The following is a 22,167-nucleotide window of genomic DNA, read 5'->3' as shown; positions in this document are numbered from 1 at the left end:
ATTCTCTGAGTAAATTACAAATAACAAAGCAAAGGACTTGTTTAGTGCCCAGCAGTTTTACCACAAGGCTTTGACTATATCTGAAGCAAAGTTAAGAGAGAATTATCACATTTTTACATGATGGCTCTTTGCAACATGTACTTTACTGTAACATTAAACACCTGAAACGAAAATGAAACAAGTGAAAGACATAATGAGTTAGTCACTGCTTCCAAGACGCAAAAAGCTTCATCAGACATGACATTGGAGGAAGGTAGTCTCTTTCATCAGCCAGTAACATTCAGGTTGTTAGTTCAGGCAATTTCCCTCACAAATAATAATTTTTTACCTTTTAACAGGTAATTTAAGACTTCACAAAAATAAATAAAAACTCAGTCATTGAATATTACCATGCCTCCAACCCTATACCTTTATTCATTTTTTGCTAATTCTTATTTGCAGATTAATTTCAAAAATCCATTAACTTACACAAGTGAGACAAGCTGAGATGTCGCTCTGAGACTGAGATCCATGACAGGGAAGTATTTTGCCAGAAAAGGTTTCTTTGAGTCATCCAGAACTCTGACATAAGCCTTAACTGTTTTTCCAATCTCCACCTGAAACAGACACATTCAGTCATTCTGTACTCAAACCACTATAATTTATTAGCATAAACATTTCCTTTTTTTGTGTATTATGCTTGTAGTAGGGTAGTGGAGATGGAGCCCCAAGGTTAGATTAGCACTGATTTTAAAGACTAATCCCTGCCAGCAAAAGCTAGTGTCAAAGGAAATAAATGAACTCAGGTCCTTCAGCTGGCAAGCGCATAATTAACATCCAGGAATATCAGCATTTCTTTTGTTTAAGGTGCACCCAAGCTGGCAAGTGGAATGAGCAGGACCTTTTTCTGTTCAGTTTTAAAACCTGACATATGGAAAATGACCTAGGGGCAAAACCTACTCCTAAAAGAATCGCTCACATGCACTTTAAACAGGAGGAAATGTAAATGAGCACATTCATATAAAGTATGGATTAACATTGCTGTGTAAATGCGAAAGTTGAGATTGCTGTCACACAGAACATGAACAGGTACCTGATACTCTGAGACACTTATAATCTAACAGGATAAATTTGGGAGGGAAAAACAGACACAGGGAGGTTGTGGCTGTTTCTCTGTTGTAGAATCTTGTCCATGTTTGATCTCTGTGCTCAGGAGCAGCACAGGGAGTCAAGGCAGGCTGGATCAGCTCCTAATGCTTTCAAGGCACTGACCTTGTCAACAACTCGTACATACACTTCCTGGATATCAGAGACATGAATTTCAGCTTCAGCTGGGGCAGGGAAAGCCAGACACAGGTCATGAATCATTACAGTCACTGATCCTGGGAGCAGAGGCTGCACCTGCAATGCCAAAAGAAAACTGCATTATAGCACTTCTTTTGTCTGTTGTTCACAGGATAAAATTTGTATCACTTTCAGGACAGAAGCAGTTGGATGCAGAAATCTCCAAGCTTAGACACAGACAATTTTTCCACCAAAATAAAAATCAAGCTGTAAAATGTATGTAAAAAGTATCATGCTACTGAGCTAGTACAAACAGCCCTCAAGCACCAAGTGAATTAACAGCTCTTCATCCTGGAACAGCCTGGCATCCTGTTACTCTCCCACCATCAGGAGAAAAACACAGAAATAATTTAGAGCAACAAAACTTTTCTTAGTAGAGTGAAAAACAAAGTGATAAGGAAAAAAAATCGAGGACAAAGATTATGCCTATAAAGCATTGGTATTGCTTCCTGGAAGATTTGTACTCTACTGTCACCGCTTTCCATCTGAGCAGCCAAAACCTGTGGTAGACCCTGGCAAGTAAGAGGACGATTGACAGATCAGGTATTGCTTTAATACAACTATTATTCCATTAATTTTAAAGGAAGAGAATGGTATACTCCTTAATGGAAAAAGAGAATAAAACAATGAAAAAAGAGACCTCTGGTCACAAACACAAGCCCTCAGAACTAAGCACCCATCCCAAGTCCCTCTTCCAAGGCCATGCACCCACACTTTGCTTCCATCAGCTCTGCAGTTCTCCTGCAACTCCCTGACCTTGCCACAGACCTCAGGACAATCCCAGCTGTTCTCCTCCCTTTGGCCAGGGACTGCAGTGAAGCTGGATCTCCTGCTCTGTACTCTGAACAAGAGGAGATGGCCAGGCCCCCCAGTGCAAAGGAGTTCAGTGAACTCGCAGCAGTGCCTGGCAGGACCACAGGAGTCAGCAGCAGAGCAGTGGGGAGAGCTGACATTTTGTTCTTTAAGGGCACCACTCCTACTTCTGCCTCAAAACAGAAAGAGATGTGAAATTTTAATAAAGGTCAGCTTCCAGAACAGCAGCAGTTCCCAGAGAGGGTGGCCAATACAGAAGATGGGCAACAAGGCAGGGGATGTGGTCAGGGGAGGGAGCCGGAATGGAGCTCAGCTGGGATGGCAAACCAGAGAAAGGAAACCGGGAAAAGGGCAAGCAGGGCTACAGCAACTTTTAAAACTCTTCCTGTCCTGGCCACCTCTGCTGTCCTCCTCTCTCATTAGATGTCCAGTGGCTCCCAGTAGCCAAAGATATTGCATTGGTGACCACTCTTCACTCCTCCCCTGCTACCACCCACTCATGCTTAGAGAAGCTGCTATGTCAAAACTAGAGGGACAGCAACAGAATTTCTCCTTAGCAGCCCCACTGAAAAGTCCGGGAATCACCGCTTCAGATAACTTGAATTTAGTTTCTCAGAAGAGTTTACTGCCAACTCATCCTCTGTCAACTTGGCTGCACTGGTGCCTGCCATGGCAGCAGCCTGACAGAGCCTGCTGATTTCCAAGGCCATTCTGCTGTTTCCATGGAAAAACCCATAGCTGGTACTGGGATTTAACCCAAACATAGCACGCAGGGCTAACAAACCAGCCAAATGTGTGAGGGGTTGCATTTTTTAAAAAATGTGTTAAAAGTGGAGTTTTCTCTCCTTTATTCTGACAGGCAGTAAAACCTCTTCCTACACTTCACAAAGCCTATTTGCCCTCACTGCTCCACTCCTGAATTCCAGATGAGAGCACTGAACTTCTTATGTAAATCAGTTAAAGCCATCAGGAAGACCTGACTAAAAAACTATTAAGACTTTGGACAACGTACGATGTACAAAACACTCCTCATCTCTTCTACTGTTTTCTCACCTCTGTACCTACCTGGAAAAATATTCCCACCTCACACTTACAACAAATATCTTTTGATATTCTAATTTCCACCTTAGTTATCGTCATTTCACAACTTTATCAGCATTACTTCCTGAAAGACAAATCTGTAAATTATACATTTATAAAAACCACTCTTTAGAGCAATTTGTTTAGTTTCCGATTTTTGCCTAATGAAAGCAAAGCAAACACACAGTTTTATTGTGATTAACTGAAGAATGTCTTTCATATCCTGGGCCTGACGAAGTCAAGCACACCTGCACTTTAGTGCCATCTTCCAGTGGAGAAGTGCATTAGAAACTTTCCATGGACATAGGAATAAACTCTTTAATAGATATTCATTCACAAAATCAGGTTGCAATACTGTCATTAAAAAATACCCTGAAACAGCACCATAGTATAGAAGAATTTAAAGCTTTCAGAAGTACTGGCCCATGGTAAATGCTCCAATATTACTTTGGAAACCAATTAATCTTACATGTAGCTTCTGAATAGTACTATCACATTATTCTTTGTGGTGTGTTTTTGAAATCAGGAGCGTTTTACCACAAAGTTGTAATGGGTGAAGTACTTGGAACTGGCTTTTATCTTATAGAGAGAACACAAGTGCATCACACCTATAATGAAACAATTTCCTGTAACTGAGGCTATACATGAAAGTGCCAGTGCAAAGATCCCCGCCTGAAGCATGACTGTGACAGGCAAACAGCTACTGCCTCTCTATCCACACCTGTTGGAAAATGCCCAGGAGTGTTGAAGCTGCAGAATGATAACCTGGTTGCCAAAAAGGTGTAAAACCACAAAATACTGCACTCACCACAGCAATGCCTTGAGTCTCCTCATGTGTCACTCTTACAATATTTGGCACACTGGTATTAATGAAAAAATATCCAGAACCTTGATGGATGAGAAGTTCTGCCTGCAAAAGCAGAAAAGCACCCAGAATTAAGATGGTATCTTTCTAGTAAAGCTGGTCTCTTCACACATCTTCTGCAATGTGTGATGTTTTCCTCCCTGCAGTTGGAAAGCAGCAGAGTAACTCCTCACCTGAATGTCAGGGTGGTTGTAGATGGAGACCCCATTAGGGCTCACTTTCACATCTTCCACTAGCATCAGTTCCAGGGTGGCAGGCCCTGGGAGCACAGCTTCATGCTGCAAAGAACAATGTCGGCAGTTACAGCAGAGAGGCAGAACACTGCCAATCTGCTGGGAATGGTAGGGAGGATGTCTGCAGCAGGTAACCAAAGTTCAGAGCACCAGCTGAGGGGATGAGATGCCCACAGGATCCAGGTGGCTCAGACAATCCTCCTGCACAGGGAAGGGCATCCTCAGGGCTGGTCTGTTCTGCACCCTGCCCAAGCCAGAGGACAAGGCCCAGGCACTGCAGGATCAGTGAATGGTGTCTGACAAGTACGGACAGGGTATGAACTCTGAGCCACGGCCTAAGTTCATACAGAATGATAAGGCAAACACACAAAGTTTCCTATCTTTAACTCATCTTTTCATGATTCTTCTTAGCACACCACCAAGAGAAATTCTTTCTTAAATGTAGGTACATGAACACTGAACCAGATGCAGGTTTAATCACTCACTCATAACAACTATAGCTCAGAAAAGAAAAAAGGTTCCCAGAGGAAGTCACTACTCTGTACCCATTTCACCTCATTAGCAGAATTATTTCCTTGATGTAGAAAGGATGTCATCCTTCCCTAATGACATAATAGGGTGTTCCACTTAAACATGAACAACAATCAAGACATCTTAATATCCCATGTACTAGATTTTTGCTTGTTTTTGGCTGCAAGAAAGGAGAGCGGGCAGGTTTGAAAGCAGAATAGAGCAGCCCATCGTTGATGTACTTGAAAAAAGCAGCCAAATCACCTCAGTTAAAAAAAAACAACACGTGAGCCTACAAAGTGCAGCAGAACTGACATCTACAGCTCCCAAGTTTAAACATAGAGAATAGAACCTAAAAGAACTCCAGTGTTCTCTAAATTAAGGGCAAAGTTTAGAGCATTCACTTTTTAAATTATTTCTAAAAGAAAGAAAGAATATTGAATATTGCTCTAACAAAGCAGAGCACAGTGAATTACAAAATTATTGCAGAACATTGAGTGTCCATATTACAGCTCAATTTTTTAAGAGGGAAAAAAAAAGAAACACAACCAAATATATCAAATAACTCCAGTAGAGAAGTAACAGTGTCTCTGCAGACATTCTCACTAAACTGCAGTCAAATTCTTCAGGGAAAATGCATCTACACCACACTTCCCAACAGGAAAAGAGTGGAAACCTAACAGAAAAGTCAAGAACCAAGTGGCAAAACAGATCACCTCACAAAGAACTTACTAAGCAGATGCTACACTTGGGCCATGCTGAGAGGAACCTGGCCCACAAGGTATGTCATATTACTGGTGCCCATCTGGCACTTGTTTTGAGTTAAATCCTGTAACCTCTCACTGAACATTTTACTCTTTGCCTCAACTCTATTTTCAAGGTACTGCATATAGTCCAAATCCACTTAAATCTTGCTTAATAAGATTAAAAAGAAAATATTCTGCTTCCTAACTGAAGCTGGTTATTCCACAGTCGGAAACCTGCCCTTATATTTGGTTTAAAAAAAGTGACATAAACAGAAAATTGCCATCTGTTTACACCTGCCCTCTTTGTTCATCATCACTACCTTTTGTTGTTTTTCTTTCCTAGGTTGAGTATCTACACACTAAATATTTCAGGGAGTAGCTAATGACTTGTAAAATGAGAGCCTGGGTTTATGGCTGGCATTGTACAATGGAGGAGTCCCTCGGGAAAACAAAAAAACAAAAAAGGAAAAAAGAGAGCATTACTCAGAGCCCAGACTAACATACGGTCCATATGAGGAATCAGTCAGCTTTTGCTTTGCTCATGCAGAACCTTCCCACCCATCTTTTCAGGGGCAATAATCCATTTGCTTTCCTCAGCAACAGCTGCATGAAGCACATGGCTGCTTTAGTGAAGGACAAGCAGCAGAGATTCACCAACTCATTAAAAATCCTGAATGGAAACAAAACCAGCTAAACACTTCTCTGTAATGCCCTTGCCCAGATGGTTAAAAAACTCCCAAGGACTTGGATAGATTTTATATGGATAGCAGTACCTAGTGCAGAGGAAAGCAGGAAAAACCATGAACCAGTACCAAACCTCTGCTGTATGAACCCATCTCCAGACTCCACGATGGAGCTGCCTCAGCTGTACAGCGGTACAGTGCTGTGTGTGGAGGAAATAAATCCATTCCAGGAACACTGGGCATTAACCACAGGGAAATGGCAACCCCCCCCACCAAATGCTGGTACCGGTATTTTGGCTCTGGCTGCCTTCAGGTAGGGTTGCTGGAATCCAGTGGCAGTGGCAGAGATGGCAGCAGTTCCAAACTCACGGTCAACTACCACAGTTTGTAAGCCTAGAATGCAACACAGATGAAAAATACACTGCTTAGCTCTTCTAGGATCATTCCCATCAGACAAGAACTTTCTCTCTCAAGACAGGTTCTAGACATTAGACTTAGCTCCTTTTTTCTCCTCTCAGCAATACTACACAAAAAAAATGCACATTAATGTTAAGATGAAGTATGACTGCAGATTACAGTACTTCATTTAACCAAGATGAGACATTATCAAATAGATTTAATCCTGACCTTCAAACAATGAAGTGCTCATTAAATTCAACATACCATGCATTTTCTTCTGACCATTCCCCTCTTCCTTTAGAGTCAGCTCCATTGGCAGCTCTGGCTCAATATGAGCAATGGCCTTATTTGTGGATTCCCACACAACACTTAGAGAGCTGAAGTTGTCAAATTTTCTGCCTTGCTGGTCATAGACAGCCAAATCCAGTACTGGATTGCGGTAATTGGAAACAGGAACCTGAAAAAGAAGGAATATTTTGAACTGAACAGATATGAGAGGATTTTTTTAAACACTAAAGAAAACATATGCTGAGTTCCATGAGGTTTGTTACCAACACCAATACATAAGGAATGTTCATTAAAATAAGGCATCAGTGCAAGGCATTAAGCTGTGCTCCAACAGCCCTGAGATTATCTCAGTTGGTTACACCAGGTGGGTTCAAGCCCTGATGGACTTGGAGTTGGACTCCATGATCCTTGTGGGCCCCTTCTTGGAGCACGGGTTTGGGGTTTTCTTAGACAGTGGATTACTTTAAAACAAGCAAACAAAAAAACCCCAAACCAACAATAACAAAATTGAACCACAGCTCAACAATTTAGAATTCAAACAAATTATGACTAACACTGCTGTTACAGCTCAGAATTCTGGTGTTTTTCTGATGAAATACATCCATAACAGCAGTGCACCAAGACAGGCTGACACATAACGGAGCCAGAAAAGTAGGTGAGCTTTGAGGTGGATAACAATACACTAAAATCTCTCCTTATGCTCTTCTTATTACATAGAAGCTTTTAAAAATTATTAATCGACTGTGGTTTTAGGGAAGGAGGATGACTTTTATGTTTGCCTGGGAATATTAACACGACAAAATGTGGTTTACTCAGCAGCCAACATGTGACAACACTCATTAGGAATAAAAGCAAAGTTCTTTATGCCTGATAACCTACACATATCCACTGTCCACTGACTGCAGGATGCCCCAGCCTGCTCTGTGCTCGAGCTCCCAAGGGCACCAATGTGGCCACAGCTCCAGTTACTGCTCCTCTTGCAGCAGCTCAGATGCTTTATTTCACAAATGGAGCTCCAACCACTGATTTTTCAGCTGTAAGAACACCTTTCCCCTGTCAGTTCCCAGGCTTACCACTTGCTTGTTCTGCTGGAGCAAAGGGCAGGAGAGATCAAGCTGAGGGCTGCCATAAACAGGAATCAAAGTCAGCCGGGAAGGGACAGCACAGACAAACTTCACCACAGCAGGTTCAACCACTGGGAAAGGGTTGGTGACTGTGGGGCTGTTCCCAACTGTTAAGGTAATAACCTGAAAACAGCAAATGAGGAAAGAGTTGCGTTCAGGTATGCTGTATTTCCACAGGTCTCGGTTACACTGGGATATCAGAATGAAAAGCAAAAATACAATTCCTGGGGATTTACAGCACTGTTGAGACACAGGAAGATCTAAAAGGGGGAGCATGTTTCAAGAACAGTTCTTGAAAGTGCTGTTCTGGCAACTCTTCCTAGGTGCTCACGTTCATTACTATCAAACTTGTTTCAAACAACAAATCTCTTGTAACTGAAAAAGGAAACAGTAGGTGTTCTTGCAGAGTGAGAACAGCCCAAAGGCAACGTTTATAGTCACTTCAGTGTGTTTAAAAAAATCTCATCTTTTATTTTACATTCCTTTTTTAGTCTTCAGCAAAATGAAGTGTATATAAAACCAGAAAAGGCTGAGGCAGCTCTGGTCACCTGGTTTATCCCTTCATGCACTGGTGTGGGCAGAGGCACACAGGTGTGATGTGCTGGGGACAGCCAGCCTTGCACAGACCCACACATCAATCCCAAGGCCTGTTCTTTTTGAATATGCACTAACAGAAATAGCTCTACTTTGCAAAGTGTCCACTAGGGAAATCAGCGAAACCTGGCAGCCCAACCAAAATGCTTAGGTCTTGCAGGAAGAAAACAGCACGCGGAAGCTAAAAGCTTCATGGGCTGGGGAGGGTGAACAAAGCAGGAGAAATCACTTCTGTATGTTGGAGACAACAAAACCAAGTGGAGAATGAGCATGGTCACGCTTACCAAGGCTGCAGAGAGAGCAGAACAGTCAGTTCCCGTGGCTGTCAATTATTAGAATAAACAGAATTACACTGGAAGGTAACACGGTTAAGAGGAGCAGGTCAGACAGAGGAGTCAGCCTGGTCAGTAACCACCTGCTCTGATCCTACTCAAGCAAACTGAACCTGCACTCATCAGGATGTTCAACACATCCCACAAAATAAGGCTTTCATGACTTGGGTTTATACTGTAATAAACCCGTTATAAACCACTTTTTAACATAATGTTGTAAAATGTTCATTCTAAAACCTGCATCACAACACATAAACAATGTACTTACCCAAGTTCTTTACTGGCTCATTACAAAAACCTCTTGCTACATGAATAGGTATATGGCCCCATAAATCTGTCTGGAGCCAGTTCTCAGTGCCTGATGGAGGGCAACACCGAGCCCTTCTGGTACTTACCTGCTCTCCCAGGCTCCTGCACAGCACCCTAACCCAGTGCTGGTTGTTGTTTCGAGATGTGGGAGGTTCAAGTAAAGAGAGGGCAATGCTTTCTGGATCCTCAGCAGCGACATTCCTGAAGAATTTGGAAGGTTCTTGGACCCATGGCCTCGGTCCTCCTTCAAACAAAATATCCTTAGAGGAACCCAAAGTCACTAAAGCAACAGATGGTGGATCGATAGCCTGTAATCAATTTATTAACACATTAAAAATTCATCATCTATTTACATAGTTTGGTTGTGCTCTGCAAAATAAACTTCCTTCTGAATGGAACAGCTGTACTGGTTACTTGGATAAGGCTGTGATTTCTCCCATGCAGTGGTTTGTCAGCATACTTGGTGAAAACCAGAGCTGCATCAAAATCCACAAGGATTCTGGCCAGCTGAATTAGATTCAAAGGAAGCTATGGATGCAAAGAAAAGTTTTAGCTGCATTCTAATCACATCTCTTATATGAAGAATTATAGCAAAAGGGAGACCCTTAATATATTCTTCTGAGATAGTATTCTGCTACACTTTTAAAGCAGTATTTAAAATAAATTAAATAATATCAAATTGTACTTTCACTTCACAGTGCTCTCTCCAGAAGAGTTCTGTGTATATAATTATTCTCCTACACAAGTTTTACTTCAAACCTCTCTAACAAATTATGCACTGATGTGCATCCCTGGGACAGCCTGTGCTGTTCATCATAGAGCAATTAACCCGACATTTACTATACAAAAACCATTTCCAGATTGTGTTTCACAGCATCATATTACATCATTATAACCACAAATTTGTAAGATTTGCACTGATGTTTTTTTCCATATTGGGGGAAAGCTATGGTCAAATATCCAGACTTCAGCCTGCAGTCAGTTACCTCTGCAGATGAGGTAACAAAGCAGCCTCTTCTGTACTTCCATCTACTGACCCTGGACTCAGCTTCCTTTTTATATTCTTCACTAAACCAGCCAGTGGCGGAATGTAAACCCACCCACCTGGGTTTTTCAAACCTACTCCTTCCATAACCTGCTCCCTGTCATGTGTAGGTGTTTCAGAGATGGACTGCCCAGGAGCAGAGGAAGTGGACTCACTCTCAGTGGGAAATAAGCAGCAATGACAATGCTGGCACTGAGGCGCACGTGCCCGTGGGTGTACAAAACCACCAGCCTGGTGTACCCCTGAAATTCAGCCTTCACTCTCACTCCACTGCAGAAATCAGCAGTTGGCTTAAGCCTTCCTGTAAGATAAATTTAAAACAGTAAAGAGATTATTTGGAAAGAAATGCCCAGGCATGTGCATCAAATTCAACACAGCTGTTTGAAGGGAGCCTACCAGAAAGATGGTGAGAACTTTTTACAAGGACACGTAGGGACAGGACAAGGGGGGATGGCTTCAAACTGAAAGAGGGAAGGTTCAGCTGGGATACTGGAAAAGAATTCTTCGGTGGGAGTGTGGTAGGGCTCTGGCACAGCGAAGCTGTGGCTGCCCCTAGATCCCTCAAAGTGTTCAAAGCCAGGTCGGACAGGGCTTAGAGCAGTCTGGGACAGTGGGAGGTGTTCCTGCCATGGCAGAGGCGGGACTGAATGAGCTTTTAAGGTCTCTCCAACCCAAACTATTCTGCGTAAAAATGCAAACATACCCTCAAAATACTACTACTCAGATCCCATCCCCTCTGAAGCTTGGCACTTCTGTGGGGATACAGTAGAGAGCCATGAATCTGTGATTTAAGGGAGAGGCAACACTTGGTAACACCTGTCACCAATTTAACTTCCCAACCAGAGAGGGAGCTAAAGGACCTTCAAGTGGGCTGAACACGCCAGGGTTCTCCAGCTCCACCATGAGCTCCAGGTGTGAGCAGTCGCTCAGGGGGACCAGCTCGCCCCCATCCACACTGGTCCAGCCACTGATCCTCAGGGGCAGCTCCAGCACCTGCCCCACATGTGCTTCCACCTGGCAGGAAGTGAACTCCATGGCACTGGGCTGGCTCACATACACCTGCGGAAGGAGGAAGAAGGACAACTACGTGTCAGCGTTCAGCCCAAGCCCACAGTGGCTTGGTGGGCCTTCCTTTTACTGCTCCTCCTGTAATTCTCTCTTCTTCATAGACTTTGAAGTGTGGACTTTGAGCTGTGTGCTATCTCCAGGAGATGTCATCACCAGCTAGGAGAGGTTTAGCATCCGTTAAAGAATCCACCACAGACTGACCACAATCACTGTGATCAAAGCTTTTATTTGCAGTATCTTAGCTATTTAAATCCTCTGCAACTGGCTTCAGGATACCAAACCGTATGGTACAGAGTTAAAGCTGTAATCTGTGTAGATGAACTACTCCTAAAATTACTACTACTAAAAACTTGTTCACTGACGTCAGTAAACAGAACTCTGAAGAGCTGTCCAACAAAGAAAGCGGGTCCTAACATAGGAACAAAGGTATTAAAAAATAACCTATTCAGATTGTGCAACACACTGCTCTGAAAGCTCACATGGACAGAAGGTTTCTTTCTGTCTTCAGGCTTTGACTTATGTTTGAGGATAAGAAGTTTTAGCTGAAAAAAACTTTCATTCCTGTGTCTCCAGCTGGTAACTGTTGCACTGCTAAAAAGCAGCATCCTGGGTTGTTCAGAGAATTATTTCAGAGCAAGTGTGCAAGCTCAATTCTAAACAGATGTTAATTCCTGTCACACCCCTCCCTTTGGGGTCACCAGATATACTGATTGGGAATTCTCCTCACTCCATACCACACACTGACCACTATGACCAAAACACAGGGGATGGTCTGCAGAGACAACACAAAATCCCCCTTGGGAACTACATTTTTCATTGCCATTCTCTTCTCATTTTCCTAAAATACTGGGTTTTTTTCTTGGCCAGCTTAGGTATCAGTCTGCAGCACTGTGCTCACTTCAGTTACTTCTTCAGACAGAAATTTCCCTGAATATCCTGATAACAACTATCACTCTTTGATATCAAGGGAGACCACCCACCTATCACCCTACAGAATGAATTTTTAGTTTGGCTTGTCTGCTTAGATGGCCAGGCCAGGAGTCAATTACTATTTCCTTCTTGCACTTAAAACTTCCAACAAGGAAAAAGACTTACCAAGGAAATAAAGAAGGGGCAAAAATGGGTGTCAAGTTAATGCTCTGCACAGCGTTTGATTCCCTAAAGCACAAACTGAAATTAATCACTTAACCTGCCACAGGGCAGGAAGTGGAAGGGGAATGCCTACGGCATTCTCAGCTCCTTAGCTGTTTCAAAAAGCCATATTTAAGAACAATCACTGCAAAATAAATCTCTTACCTTCATTTCTCCATAATGCAACGGATTCCGAACGTCAAATGCCTGAATAATGCTGACCCCAGCATCACTCCCAGTGATCATTACACCTTTGACTGTCACTGTGGCTACTGCCTGGTTAGAAGAGGACCAGCTGAAGTTGCCACTTCCACCCTGAGCCTGAAATACAGAGGGAAACATCTTTCAAACTTCTAACCAAGGCCATGGTTCTCACATTTCACAGCTTTGGGTATCTTGCCTTTGGATTCTTGCATTAAAACCAAGAATGCACTGAGAATGGGACATACAAATAAAATAACACCTCAGAACTTAATAAGCAAGAGAAATAAGAAAGAGAGAGATGAGAAGATTGCTACTCTTCATTCATTTTCACACACCAAAATAAATGTCAGAAGTTCCATCAGAGTAAAACACGAGTGAACACTGAAGCAATTTTTTTATGTATATTGTTTCAATTTCTTTAATTCTTCAGCATTTCCTTTAACCTATTTCATAATTTAAAATGAATAAGGTCATAAATCTTGTCTAGAGGGACAGTGTGGAAAACAAACAAATCTAAATTATGTGGGAGCTTAGCCAGTAATTTTTACCAGGAGAATAAAAAAAAAACTAAGAGGATGGTCATTTCACTTCTTCCTTCCTCTGAGCACATGCACAGCCTGATTACAGAAGGACAAATGAATAAATAGGTAGTGGTGTGCTACAGGAGATGCATGGGATGTGGTGAGAAAGGCTAAAAGAATGCAAGAATTCAGCAGATTTGTAAGGGAATTTTAGTTAAAACAGGGAGATGAGCAGAAAACATAAAACTAAATACCCAACTCTTAATAACTGTATGAAGTCTTATGTCCTTGCCATAAACCCCGGACACCACACTACATTTTCTCTCTCTGGCAGTTAGTCAGAGAAGGGTAAAGCAGCTTCTCCTGCAGCCTGGTCATTACCCACAGCCTGGCAGGGAGCACCACACTGCTACCTGTGAGTGATGCCTTCCCCAGGAACCTGCATGTGCTCCGACTGTAACACCTGGCATTGCACCTCCCATGAATGAACTGAAGGGAGGCAACAAAAACCATCTCATTAGCACAAATATGAACAAAGCAAGCCCTAACAAACCAGACAGCTGACAAAGGAAAACCTGCCAAGCATTCTGATACCATCTGGAGGGAATTGCTTCAGCTATACACAGAATTTGGCTAGATCCAAAAACCTCTTTCAATTTATTTTCAGAAAAACTTAATTCACCTATTTGAAACAGCCTGCCTGATATGAGTGGGAGGCAACTCTGATGGAGAGGCAGGAACAGTTGAGCTGTGTGTGCGCTGTTGACTACCACTGGTATTGTGGCATGGAGAGACCAGAAGAAGGGTCTCAGTTTCAGCAAAAGCTAAATCTTGGGAGAAGAAAAGTTTCTATGTTTTTATAGAAAAAAATCAGACTAAAGTAAGAATAGCAACACAATTATTGCAGTACCTTGAAGGAATGTTTTCTAGTGAGATACTTCATTATATATGCAAGATAAGGCAAGGCAAGAATAGAACTGTGAGAGAGGTAGGAAACAAAACCACATTTCCTTTCCCTTACTGGGAAAACTCCAGCAGAATTATGATGAAATACTGAAAATGCACATTTATACTAAGAATTTTTACCACACTCTGCTGGTGTGGCCAGGAATAGCATGAAGAAAACCAAACTACAGTAATTTCACGTCTATAAGGCGCACCTTTTTGACTAAAATTTTGGCCCGAAGCCGGAAGTGTGCCTTATAGTCTGGTGCGCCTTATATAATGGACAAAGTTGCGAAATCTGCCAGCCGCGAGGGGGGGGCAGCGCCGTGGGAGCGCCGAGTAGCGCCGAGGGGGCGGCCCTGGGCGGCCCCAGGCACTGGGAGCAGCGCAGGCAGGGAGGCATTACTACTTCGTTACTTTGTTGCACGTGGCACGGATCCTCGCTGCAAAAAAAAGTGCACCTTATAGTCCAGTGCGCCTTATGGTCGTGAAATTACTGTAATCCCACAGAACAGACAAGTAGAGATGCAGGGCTTAACTCAATGGAGTTGCCTTTAGATTTACACTGGAGAATGTAGTTTAACCCCTATGACACTGATTCTCTCCATGGAGTCACTGAATCAATCAGTAAGAGGAAAAGATCTCCGAGATCAACAAGTCAACCACTGAACCACATGCTCAGGTGCCATGCCCCCACGATTTCTGAGCACTTCCAGGGATAGTGACTCCATCACTGCCCTGGGCAGCCTATGCCAGTGCTTGACAACTTTCTGTGAAGAAATTTTGTCTAATACCCAATCTAACTGTGAGGCTGTTCCCTCTCATCCTGTCCCTTGTTACCTGAGAGAAGAGCCTGGCACCAAGTGTCCTGCTGTCTATTTGGATATGGTTTACTTAAGACAGATCCAAAACTGAGCACTATTTTATGCTAAAAGGGAGAGGTAGGAACTGTGCATACAACACTTCGTGCAGGATCTGAGTATCACTGGCCTAGGATAAGAGTCTGCACAACTTTCTTTTCCTTACTTAGACTGGAGATACTGCAACACATGCCATTTGTTTCATGAAGCATAAGGAATAACTGACAGCTTGGCAGCTACAACACACCTAAGGAATACCGTAATCATCTCTTCTGTAAATGAGCTGTGGTCTTTGCCTCTCTGGAACTTTGTATTAGGAACACAAGGTGTGTGGCCAGTGAAGAATACTGATGTCCAAGGCTGGCGAAGTGCTGCTAATTCATCTTGTCATGCCCTTTTTGCAGTCACTTCACACTCCCATTCATATTTCTGATCCTTGCCAGCAAAGGGTAGCTTCTAATGATTGCTGTGGAGCTTTTGATATAGGATGCTTCCTGGAATTCCAAACCACTCCAGGCACAGCTACATTGTGCATGTGTGAGGGAGAGAGGAAGACGATAGGTAGAACTTAGTGGGATTTTTATGTTTGTTGGTTTCTTGGCAGTTTTTTTTTAAACTGTGTATTAATTCCTGTAACTAATGTTCCACGAAGTTCCTCCAAATTCCATTTTGGATGCCACTATCCATGAAGTATCCAAAGCCAACCCTACCTCAGCGGTGTCAGGCCTCAGTGTGCCTGCCTGAGCAACACTCACTGCAGCTGGGTACTTCTTTGGCATACCTGGATGGTGTACTGGTAGACTCCTGCTTTTGGCTGCCACGGAAACATTAGAATGCTGGGTAAAAGAAATACAGGAACATAGATCTCCACATCCTGCTGGTTTCGCACTGGAACTGGTAAGGTATGAACACCTCCATCCTGCAAAGCGCAAAAGCACAGTGTCATAAATGGCATCACAGAGTTTCCCAGAGCCAGTGCTTAGTCCTTATGTACAGACAAGTCCTTGAAAACACCTCAGAGAGGAAGGAAAACTATTTAGGATAACTTATTAACAGAGTTCCTTGCGAGCAAACAGCTCCTGGCAGCAAGGTGTGCCACTGTATTAAATGAGTACTACTGCTGTGAAGATCCAGGTGCCAACATTAATTTGAAAGGCAAACAGTAAGAAGAAATACCGTCTTTCAATTGCTCCTATTTTGAGACCTCATTTGGAGAACCTGTCTGGAGGCTCGACACCTATATTTACTCTTTGCTCATCCCACTGTGTACAAAATTCAGCCTGAAAGACCCATTGCTCAGCCCCCAAAACGCTGGCCTTCACAGCTCTGCTGCCACTGCACTGCCACAACATACTGCTACTGCAGTTCTGAGGGAAAAACAGCTCTCAGGGGATGCCCTTCCACTGAATAGAACATCTGACACAGAGAATGACCGTGATTTATCGCATTCAAGGAGCTACTAAATCCTGCTCAAGGAGTCACTCAAATGATCTCATAGCAAATGGGTTGAAGTGTTGAATTTTCAAGCAAAAGCAACTCACTTCCACACCACATGCCCTAGTTAGCCACACATTCAGCAGCCTGCCCAACCAGCAGAAATTTAATGAATATTAATTTGGAGAAATGTGCAGGCTGATACATTTGGCAGATTGTCATTCCAGAGTTTAAGGTCACTTACCAATTGATAGTAAACTTCCCCAATGTAACTGACTGCAGAACAAGGCCAGGGTATGAGAGTGATGATCCTACCACAATAAAGTGTAAAATTCCCTCAGCCTGAGAGGCCCCTTGCCCAGCACAAGGATCTGCCATGAGAAAAGAAATCAGTGCTGTGCACCACTGCCTTAACAGGAGTTTGCCATATGCTTGGGAGCAAAATCCACAGTCTTTATTTAAGCAAATCGTCTGTTGACTCCATGCCAGTTTTCATAAAGAAAGGATTTTACAATTTGGTTCTTAATCTGCTCAAACAAAGACAGCTCAGACTCAGGCAATTCTTAGGTTTCCTTTTGCTAGGAAGTCATTACTACACAGCTCCATTATTTTTAGGCCTATCAGTGAAGCAGAGGAGTTTTCACAAAGACACACCTGATCAACTACTGACGTCAGTGCAGCATCAATCATGGTCTGACCCGCCTTTACTGCCATCACATGATGATAAGATCCATTCAGAGAGGACTGCAGTACCTCAAAGTATTCTTTGGACAGCTGTGTAGTAATTCTGATGTTCTAAAACCAAGACATGAAATAGAATTTGCCCCAGGTAACTGACATCAATACAGGACAGAAAGCCATGAACATACAAGTCAGTGAGCAAACCACTGTGCAATAACATGATTCAAAGACACATTGTTGAAACTGATTAGAACTTTCCCTACAGAAGTTTCAGTCTTTCAGTAAGATTTTACCTTTGGACACAACATTAACTCCACAGCAAGTTTTTCTTTTTTAGTTTTTTTTTAATGATCAGCAACATGCTATTTAACATGAAAGTACCCATATTTATACCAATAAATAATTCATATTTTACAGTATTTTTAAATTTTCTTCCTTCTTCAACACAGAAGAACATGTGAATATACTGCCTCAACAGCACACTACTGAGCTCCAGCTGAAACTCAGATCTGTATATCAAAAAACAATTCTGGGCAAATAAAATAACATTCCCATAGCTCCAATACTGTGAAAAGCAATAATTTAATAAATTTTTTCTTGTTGCAATGAAACTATTTAAATCTAGTTTTCTTTGTAGTTTTTTAAGAACTGTACATATCTGGTACTTAGTACATAGAATTTAGGAAAAAGCTCTTCCCTGTGAGGATGCGCAGGCCCTGGCACAGGGTGCCCAGAGCAGCTGTGGGTGACCCTGGATCCCTGGAAGTGTCCAAGGCCAAGTTGGACATTGGGGCTTGGAGCAGCCTGGGACAGTGGAAGGTGTCCCTGCCCATGGCAGGGGGGAACTGGATGATTTAAGGTTGCTCCAAGCCTCATCTAACCTGACCTTCTAACCAGAAGTTATCCAATTTCCATTTTTTTTCTATAGCACTTAAGATTCCAATAATTTCACATGAATCACCCAGAGTGTTTTATTTTTAAAAAGTAACAACAACAAAACAAATGGGAAAATGAAAGGGCAAGAACCAACATGCTTCGCACTGTCCTGTCTCAATGTAAATAAAAAACCACTCAAATAGTTCTAAAGCAAGTCAGGATTTAGGAAACAGTCACTGAAAAGTATCTAAGCATTTCAACTTACATCAGACAAATACACCTTATTACTTGATTTATCATACACGTCAATTGTAATTTCATAAAGTCTGCCAGTTTCCAGGACCCATCTGTCACCTAGATGAACCGTAAATCCTGCAAAACAGGAAATATTGAACAGCACAAACCAACAGCCTCTTTATCTAATGGAGAAAAGCATTTTGCTTCTGGTGCCCACACTCTGCAGATGAAAATTATTTTTAACTGCTGACTACAGAAATAAAAGAAAATACATAAAACCTATTTGACGTTGAGCTGCTTTTATGAATAAAATTACTTTTCTGTGAAAACCAACACTAAACAGAAGCATGGAGATAAGCACGAAAATCCCAGAAACAAGGCCACAAACTGCATTAAGCAATGAGGAAGACTGCAGCAATACCAACCCAAATATGCTGGAGGTACCACATAGATAGTGCTGTTGGGAAGCCTTGACACCCCCTGCATGCGGATGCCTGAGGGCTCAGTCAAGGAACACACAGGTTCAGTACAAGCCAAGATCTACATTTTCCTGGGACTCCTCATACCTCTTCAGCTATTTTAAAGCTAATTGTACACTGCAAAAAAACATTATCTACACTTCACTGCAAGACAGTGAGCACTTTGGAGAGATCTCACTAGAGAATGTAATGATTGAAATATAAAGATTAAATAAAGCCCCATCACATTTCTACAGTGACTGAGGGGAACAGACAAGACTTAAGCGATCTTTTGCCAATCTAATTTGTTAAAACACTCCAAGGCATCAGACATATCTGCTGAGACTGAATTCACAGCAGTGCCGCTTTCCATGGCTCCACCACTACTCCTGATTTCCAGGCTCTTGGTACAAATGAAGATAACTCCATCTTCCTGAGCTGCAAAGAGTGGAAAGCTTGTCTCCTGCCACAGAGTGGTGGCTGGAGCAGCATTCCTGAGGAAGGATACTCTTGTGCACCAGGATGAGGTTGGTTTGGCCCTGCTGCAATGCAGTCACAATGGACGTTGCCTGGTCCAGCTTGGCAACTGGCCGGGAGGAATCTCCCTTGGGATGGAGGATGTTGTTCTGAAGCTGCAGCTCATACTGGTCTGATGGCATTGCTATCTCTGGAGGTGAAACAGAACAAATGAAACAATAAAAGCAGGTGTGGCAGTGTTCGGCTCCTGCTAATTATTGCTGATCATTTTTTATTGATGCCTAGTGTACATAATAAATCTGTATATTTAGTGTCTTGTAAAAATAGCACTTCAGTCATCACATCAATATGCACACAAAAAGCTTCTTGGCAAATTTAATGTTTGTGAAACTGAAATTCCCAGTTAATATCATCTCACTACTTAGACCTAGCACTCAACTGATTTCCAGCTTAAAAAAAAAAACAAGACAAAAGGGAAAAAAGGAGAGAGGAGAGAACACTCAAGGCACTGCATTTTGTAATGGGCATAAAGCCAGCTAGCCCACATTTTAAAAGGTTTCACTTTGTGGAGCAAATCCATTTCCCAATAAAACATTTTCTGTTAGAAAACTTACTAATCTAAATTTGATTTAAGTACGAAAGTAAGTCAGTTCCTTAGTGACTGTCAACATCTAAAAAGTGTTAGCTCCTATTTTAAATTACCGTTGTCTTTTACATCCTTGACAAATCTGTTAGAGTATATTCTTAACAGTCACAATTTTTTTTCACTGAAAGAACTAAATAGCTGTATCACTGCGTGCCCTACGAAAACAATATTAAATATTAACAAAGTAGTTTAAACACAATTAAAAATTTCTCAGCAGTTAAAAATTCACACAAAGCATTAAAAAACAAAAATAAACAAGAACAGAACAAACCCGTGATCTTCCCTTGCCTCAGTTTCTGAACTCTGTACTGAATTGATGTTCCTACCAGAAGATAAATGTCATATACTGGATTTAAAATTATGTTTTCCAAAATAAGTAATCTGACTTCTGCAGGGTGTACATCCTGTTGATAGAAGGGGAAAGAAAAGCAACCATATTAAAAGCAGCTCATTTTCTGAAACAGACCATGCAACAGGAACTTAGAACCTAGAAGTGAAAAACATTATTTGCTGTAATTGGCTCTTTACTTTCGTTGTGCAAGAATGAAGAAAATAACCACGTCTGTATGAAGATCATTTTGGAAAATACAGAAAAACTTGAAACAGAAGCTCATTCAGGCATTCAGAATGCCATCTTCCCCCCTGATATTCAGAAATCTTACCTTATAGATGCTTTCCTGAAGTCTTGCCTTTAATTTAGAACTCCCTGTTTTCATTCCAGACACCAGAATAGTATCTCCTTGCTTGGCAACTTTTTCCATTTCCAATATATAGGAAGGTGGGATGTAAGTGGATTCTAAGAACTTAAGTATACTGAAAGGTGAATCAAAAAGTGAATACAAAATTGTTAAACAATCTTTGCAAACTCACAGAGGAACACCACCAACATCTGTTCCCAGCCACTTCCATTTTCAAGCCAATTTAAGATGTTTGCCTGGGACCAGACATCCAAATTTTACTCATTTTCTGAGGTATCTGCAGCTAATTTCTGTGACAGATAAGTTTGTCTGAAGATTGCTCATGAGCTATCAGAAGACTGTACATGTTGACTACAATGACCCCTCCAGTTTGTTCAGTAGCTGAGACTGCAAAAACTCTCTGTACTGTAGAAGAACTGATGTGCAAGACCCAAAGCTTATGTTTATAGAAGCAACAGCTCAACAAAGCCAGAATGTAACTCTGACGTCTCTCAAAAAGCCAGGACGTACCTAATAACTGACAATTAAAATCATCACTACAAGCAGAAGACTTGTAGTAACTGTTGGAAACTTCAGTGAAAAGTGGCAAAAGAGAGGGAAGGAATTTGCCACGAATGGGCAAATGACAGGAAATTTTGGAAAGAGGAGCATGTTTTACAGGGTGTCACCTTCTGTATGCACATCATCTGCTTGGCTTCATGTGCACTTCCACAGTAAAACCAGTAGAGCCATATGGAGAACAATTATGGCTATTAACACATCCATGACAATTTATGATTTATTTTGCAAAGCTGTACCAGCTGTAGAACATTTTTATGCTATCACAGTCATGCTAACAGTATATCAATATTACTTTGGTCAAAATGACATCAGCAAATACTTACACTGAAAGAAAAAGCTGTGCATGTTTCAGGACTTGGGATATCCAGTCCCATGAAGTCATTCATTCTGGCTCTCACTTGTACCTGCAGCTTCAGGTGTACTATGGGTTTAACAGGCTTTCCCCAGCTAAAGCTGCTTCTCTAAGGCTGCAAAATCAGTTTGTGTTTGCCCAGCAGCAAGGTTTTGCTTGCTCCCCCCACTCCACTTGTAGTGTATCTGGAGTATCGGTTTGAGGATGGAAATTGGTTGTTAACCTTTCGGCTTTGTAGAACTGGTTTCCCCACACGGAATCATCCTATTTCAACACCAGAACTAAGTGTTCACTGACTCCTGAAATACTTCAGGTTGAGAGAGCTCTTTTTTGAAATGGGAGACTTTTTTTCCTTAAAAAGCTAAAAATAAAACTCTGCTGAAATACTGAGGTAAGAATCTTACTGATAGATCTTCCTCTTGGATGAGATGTTTCAGCAAGATCAACAACCCCATCTGTTTATTTCTAATTACTGCATCAGAGCTACCGGAGCTGCTCACTAACACTATCAGGTAAACTAAACAGACACCAAAGTGCCCAGGCTGTCAAGTATGTAGACACTTAAAAAAACCCAACCTGAAATAACTGACCCTTAACGTTATAATTTTAGGCATCAGTTCAGTAAACTGCCTAGATGTGGGGAAGTATTTTTACACATCAGACTGAACAGACTT

The 22,167-nt window shown here is 41.9% G+C and overlaps 1 protein-coding gene across 2 annotated transcripts in view; it reads right to left on the bottom strand.

The window, feature by feature from the left end:
- NUP210 (nucleoporin 210) overlaps window positions 1-22,167 on the bottom strand; it is a 50,143-nt gene that overhangs the window by 18,025 nt on the left and 9,951 nt on the right. For both annotated transcript variants that reach the window (XR_004419273.1, XM_033071437.1), the window contains exons 5-22: window positions 20,545-20,695; window positions 20,154-20,286; window positions 19,268-19,426; window positions 18,727-18,795; window positions 18,330-18,436; window positions 17,162-17,302; window positions 15,855-15,992; window positions 12,709-12,864; window positions 11,205-11,403; window positions 10,500-10,645; window positions 9,386-9,607; window positions 8,014-8,187; window positions 6,917-7,109; window positions 6,540-6,646; window positions 4,255-4,359; window positions 4,025-4,126; window positions 1,252-1,380; window positions 469-596 (exon numbers count right to left, since the gene is read on the bottom strand). Coding sequence is in view for 1 of the 2 variants with exons in the window: in XM_033071437.1 (XP_032927328.1) it covers window positions 469-596; window positions 1,252-1,380; window positions 4,025-4,126; window positions 4,255-4,359; window positions 6,540-6,646; window positions 6,917-7,109; window positions 8,014-8,187; window positions 9,386-9,607; window positions 10,500-10,645; window positions 11,205-11,403; window positions 12,709-12,864; window positions 15,855-15,992; window positions 17,162-17,302; window positions 18,330-18,436; window positions 18,727-18,795; window positions 19,268-19,426; window positions 20,154-20,286; window positions 20,545-20,695 (2,559 nt within the window). In the remaining variant the exon portion in view is untranslated. The remainder of the gene's footprint in view (window positions 1-468; window positions 597-1,251; window positions 1,381-4,024; window positions 4,127-4,254; window positions 4,360-6,539; window positions 6,647-6,916; window positions 7,110-8,013; window positions 8,188-9,385; window positions 9,608-10,499; window positions 10,646-11,204; window positions 11,404-12,708; window positions 12,865-15,854; window positions 15,993-17,161; window positions 17,303-18,329; window positions 18,437-18,726; window positions 18,796-19,267; window positions 19,427-20,153; window positions 20,287-20,544; window positions 20,696-22,167) is intronic.

The sequence above is a fragment of the Catharus ustulatus genome, chromosome 13 (genome assembly GCF_009819885.2).
Source record: "Catharus ustulatus isolate bCatUst1 chromosome 13, bCatUst1.pri.v2, whole genome shotgun sequence".
Classification (NCBI taxonomy): Eukaryota; Metazoa; Chordata; class Aves; order Passeriformes; family Turdidae; genus Catharus; species Catharus ustulatus.
Note: the sequence above shows the minus strand (reverse complement) of the source record. Positions and strands in the feature narration are given on the sequence as shown.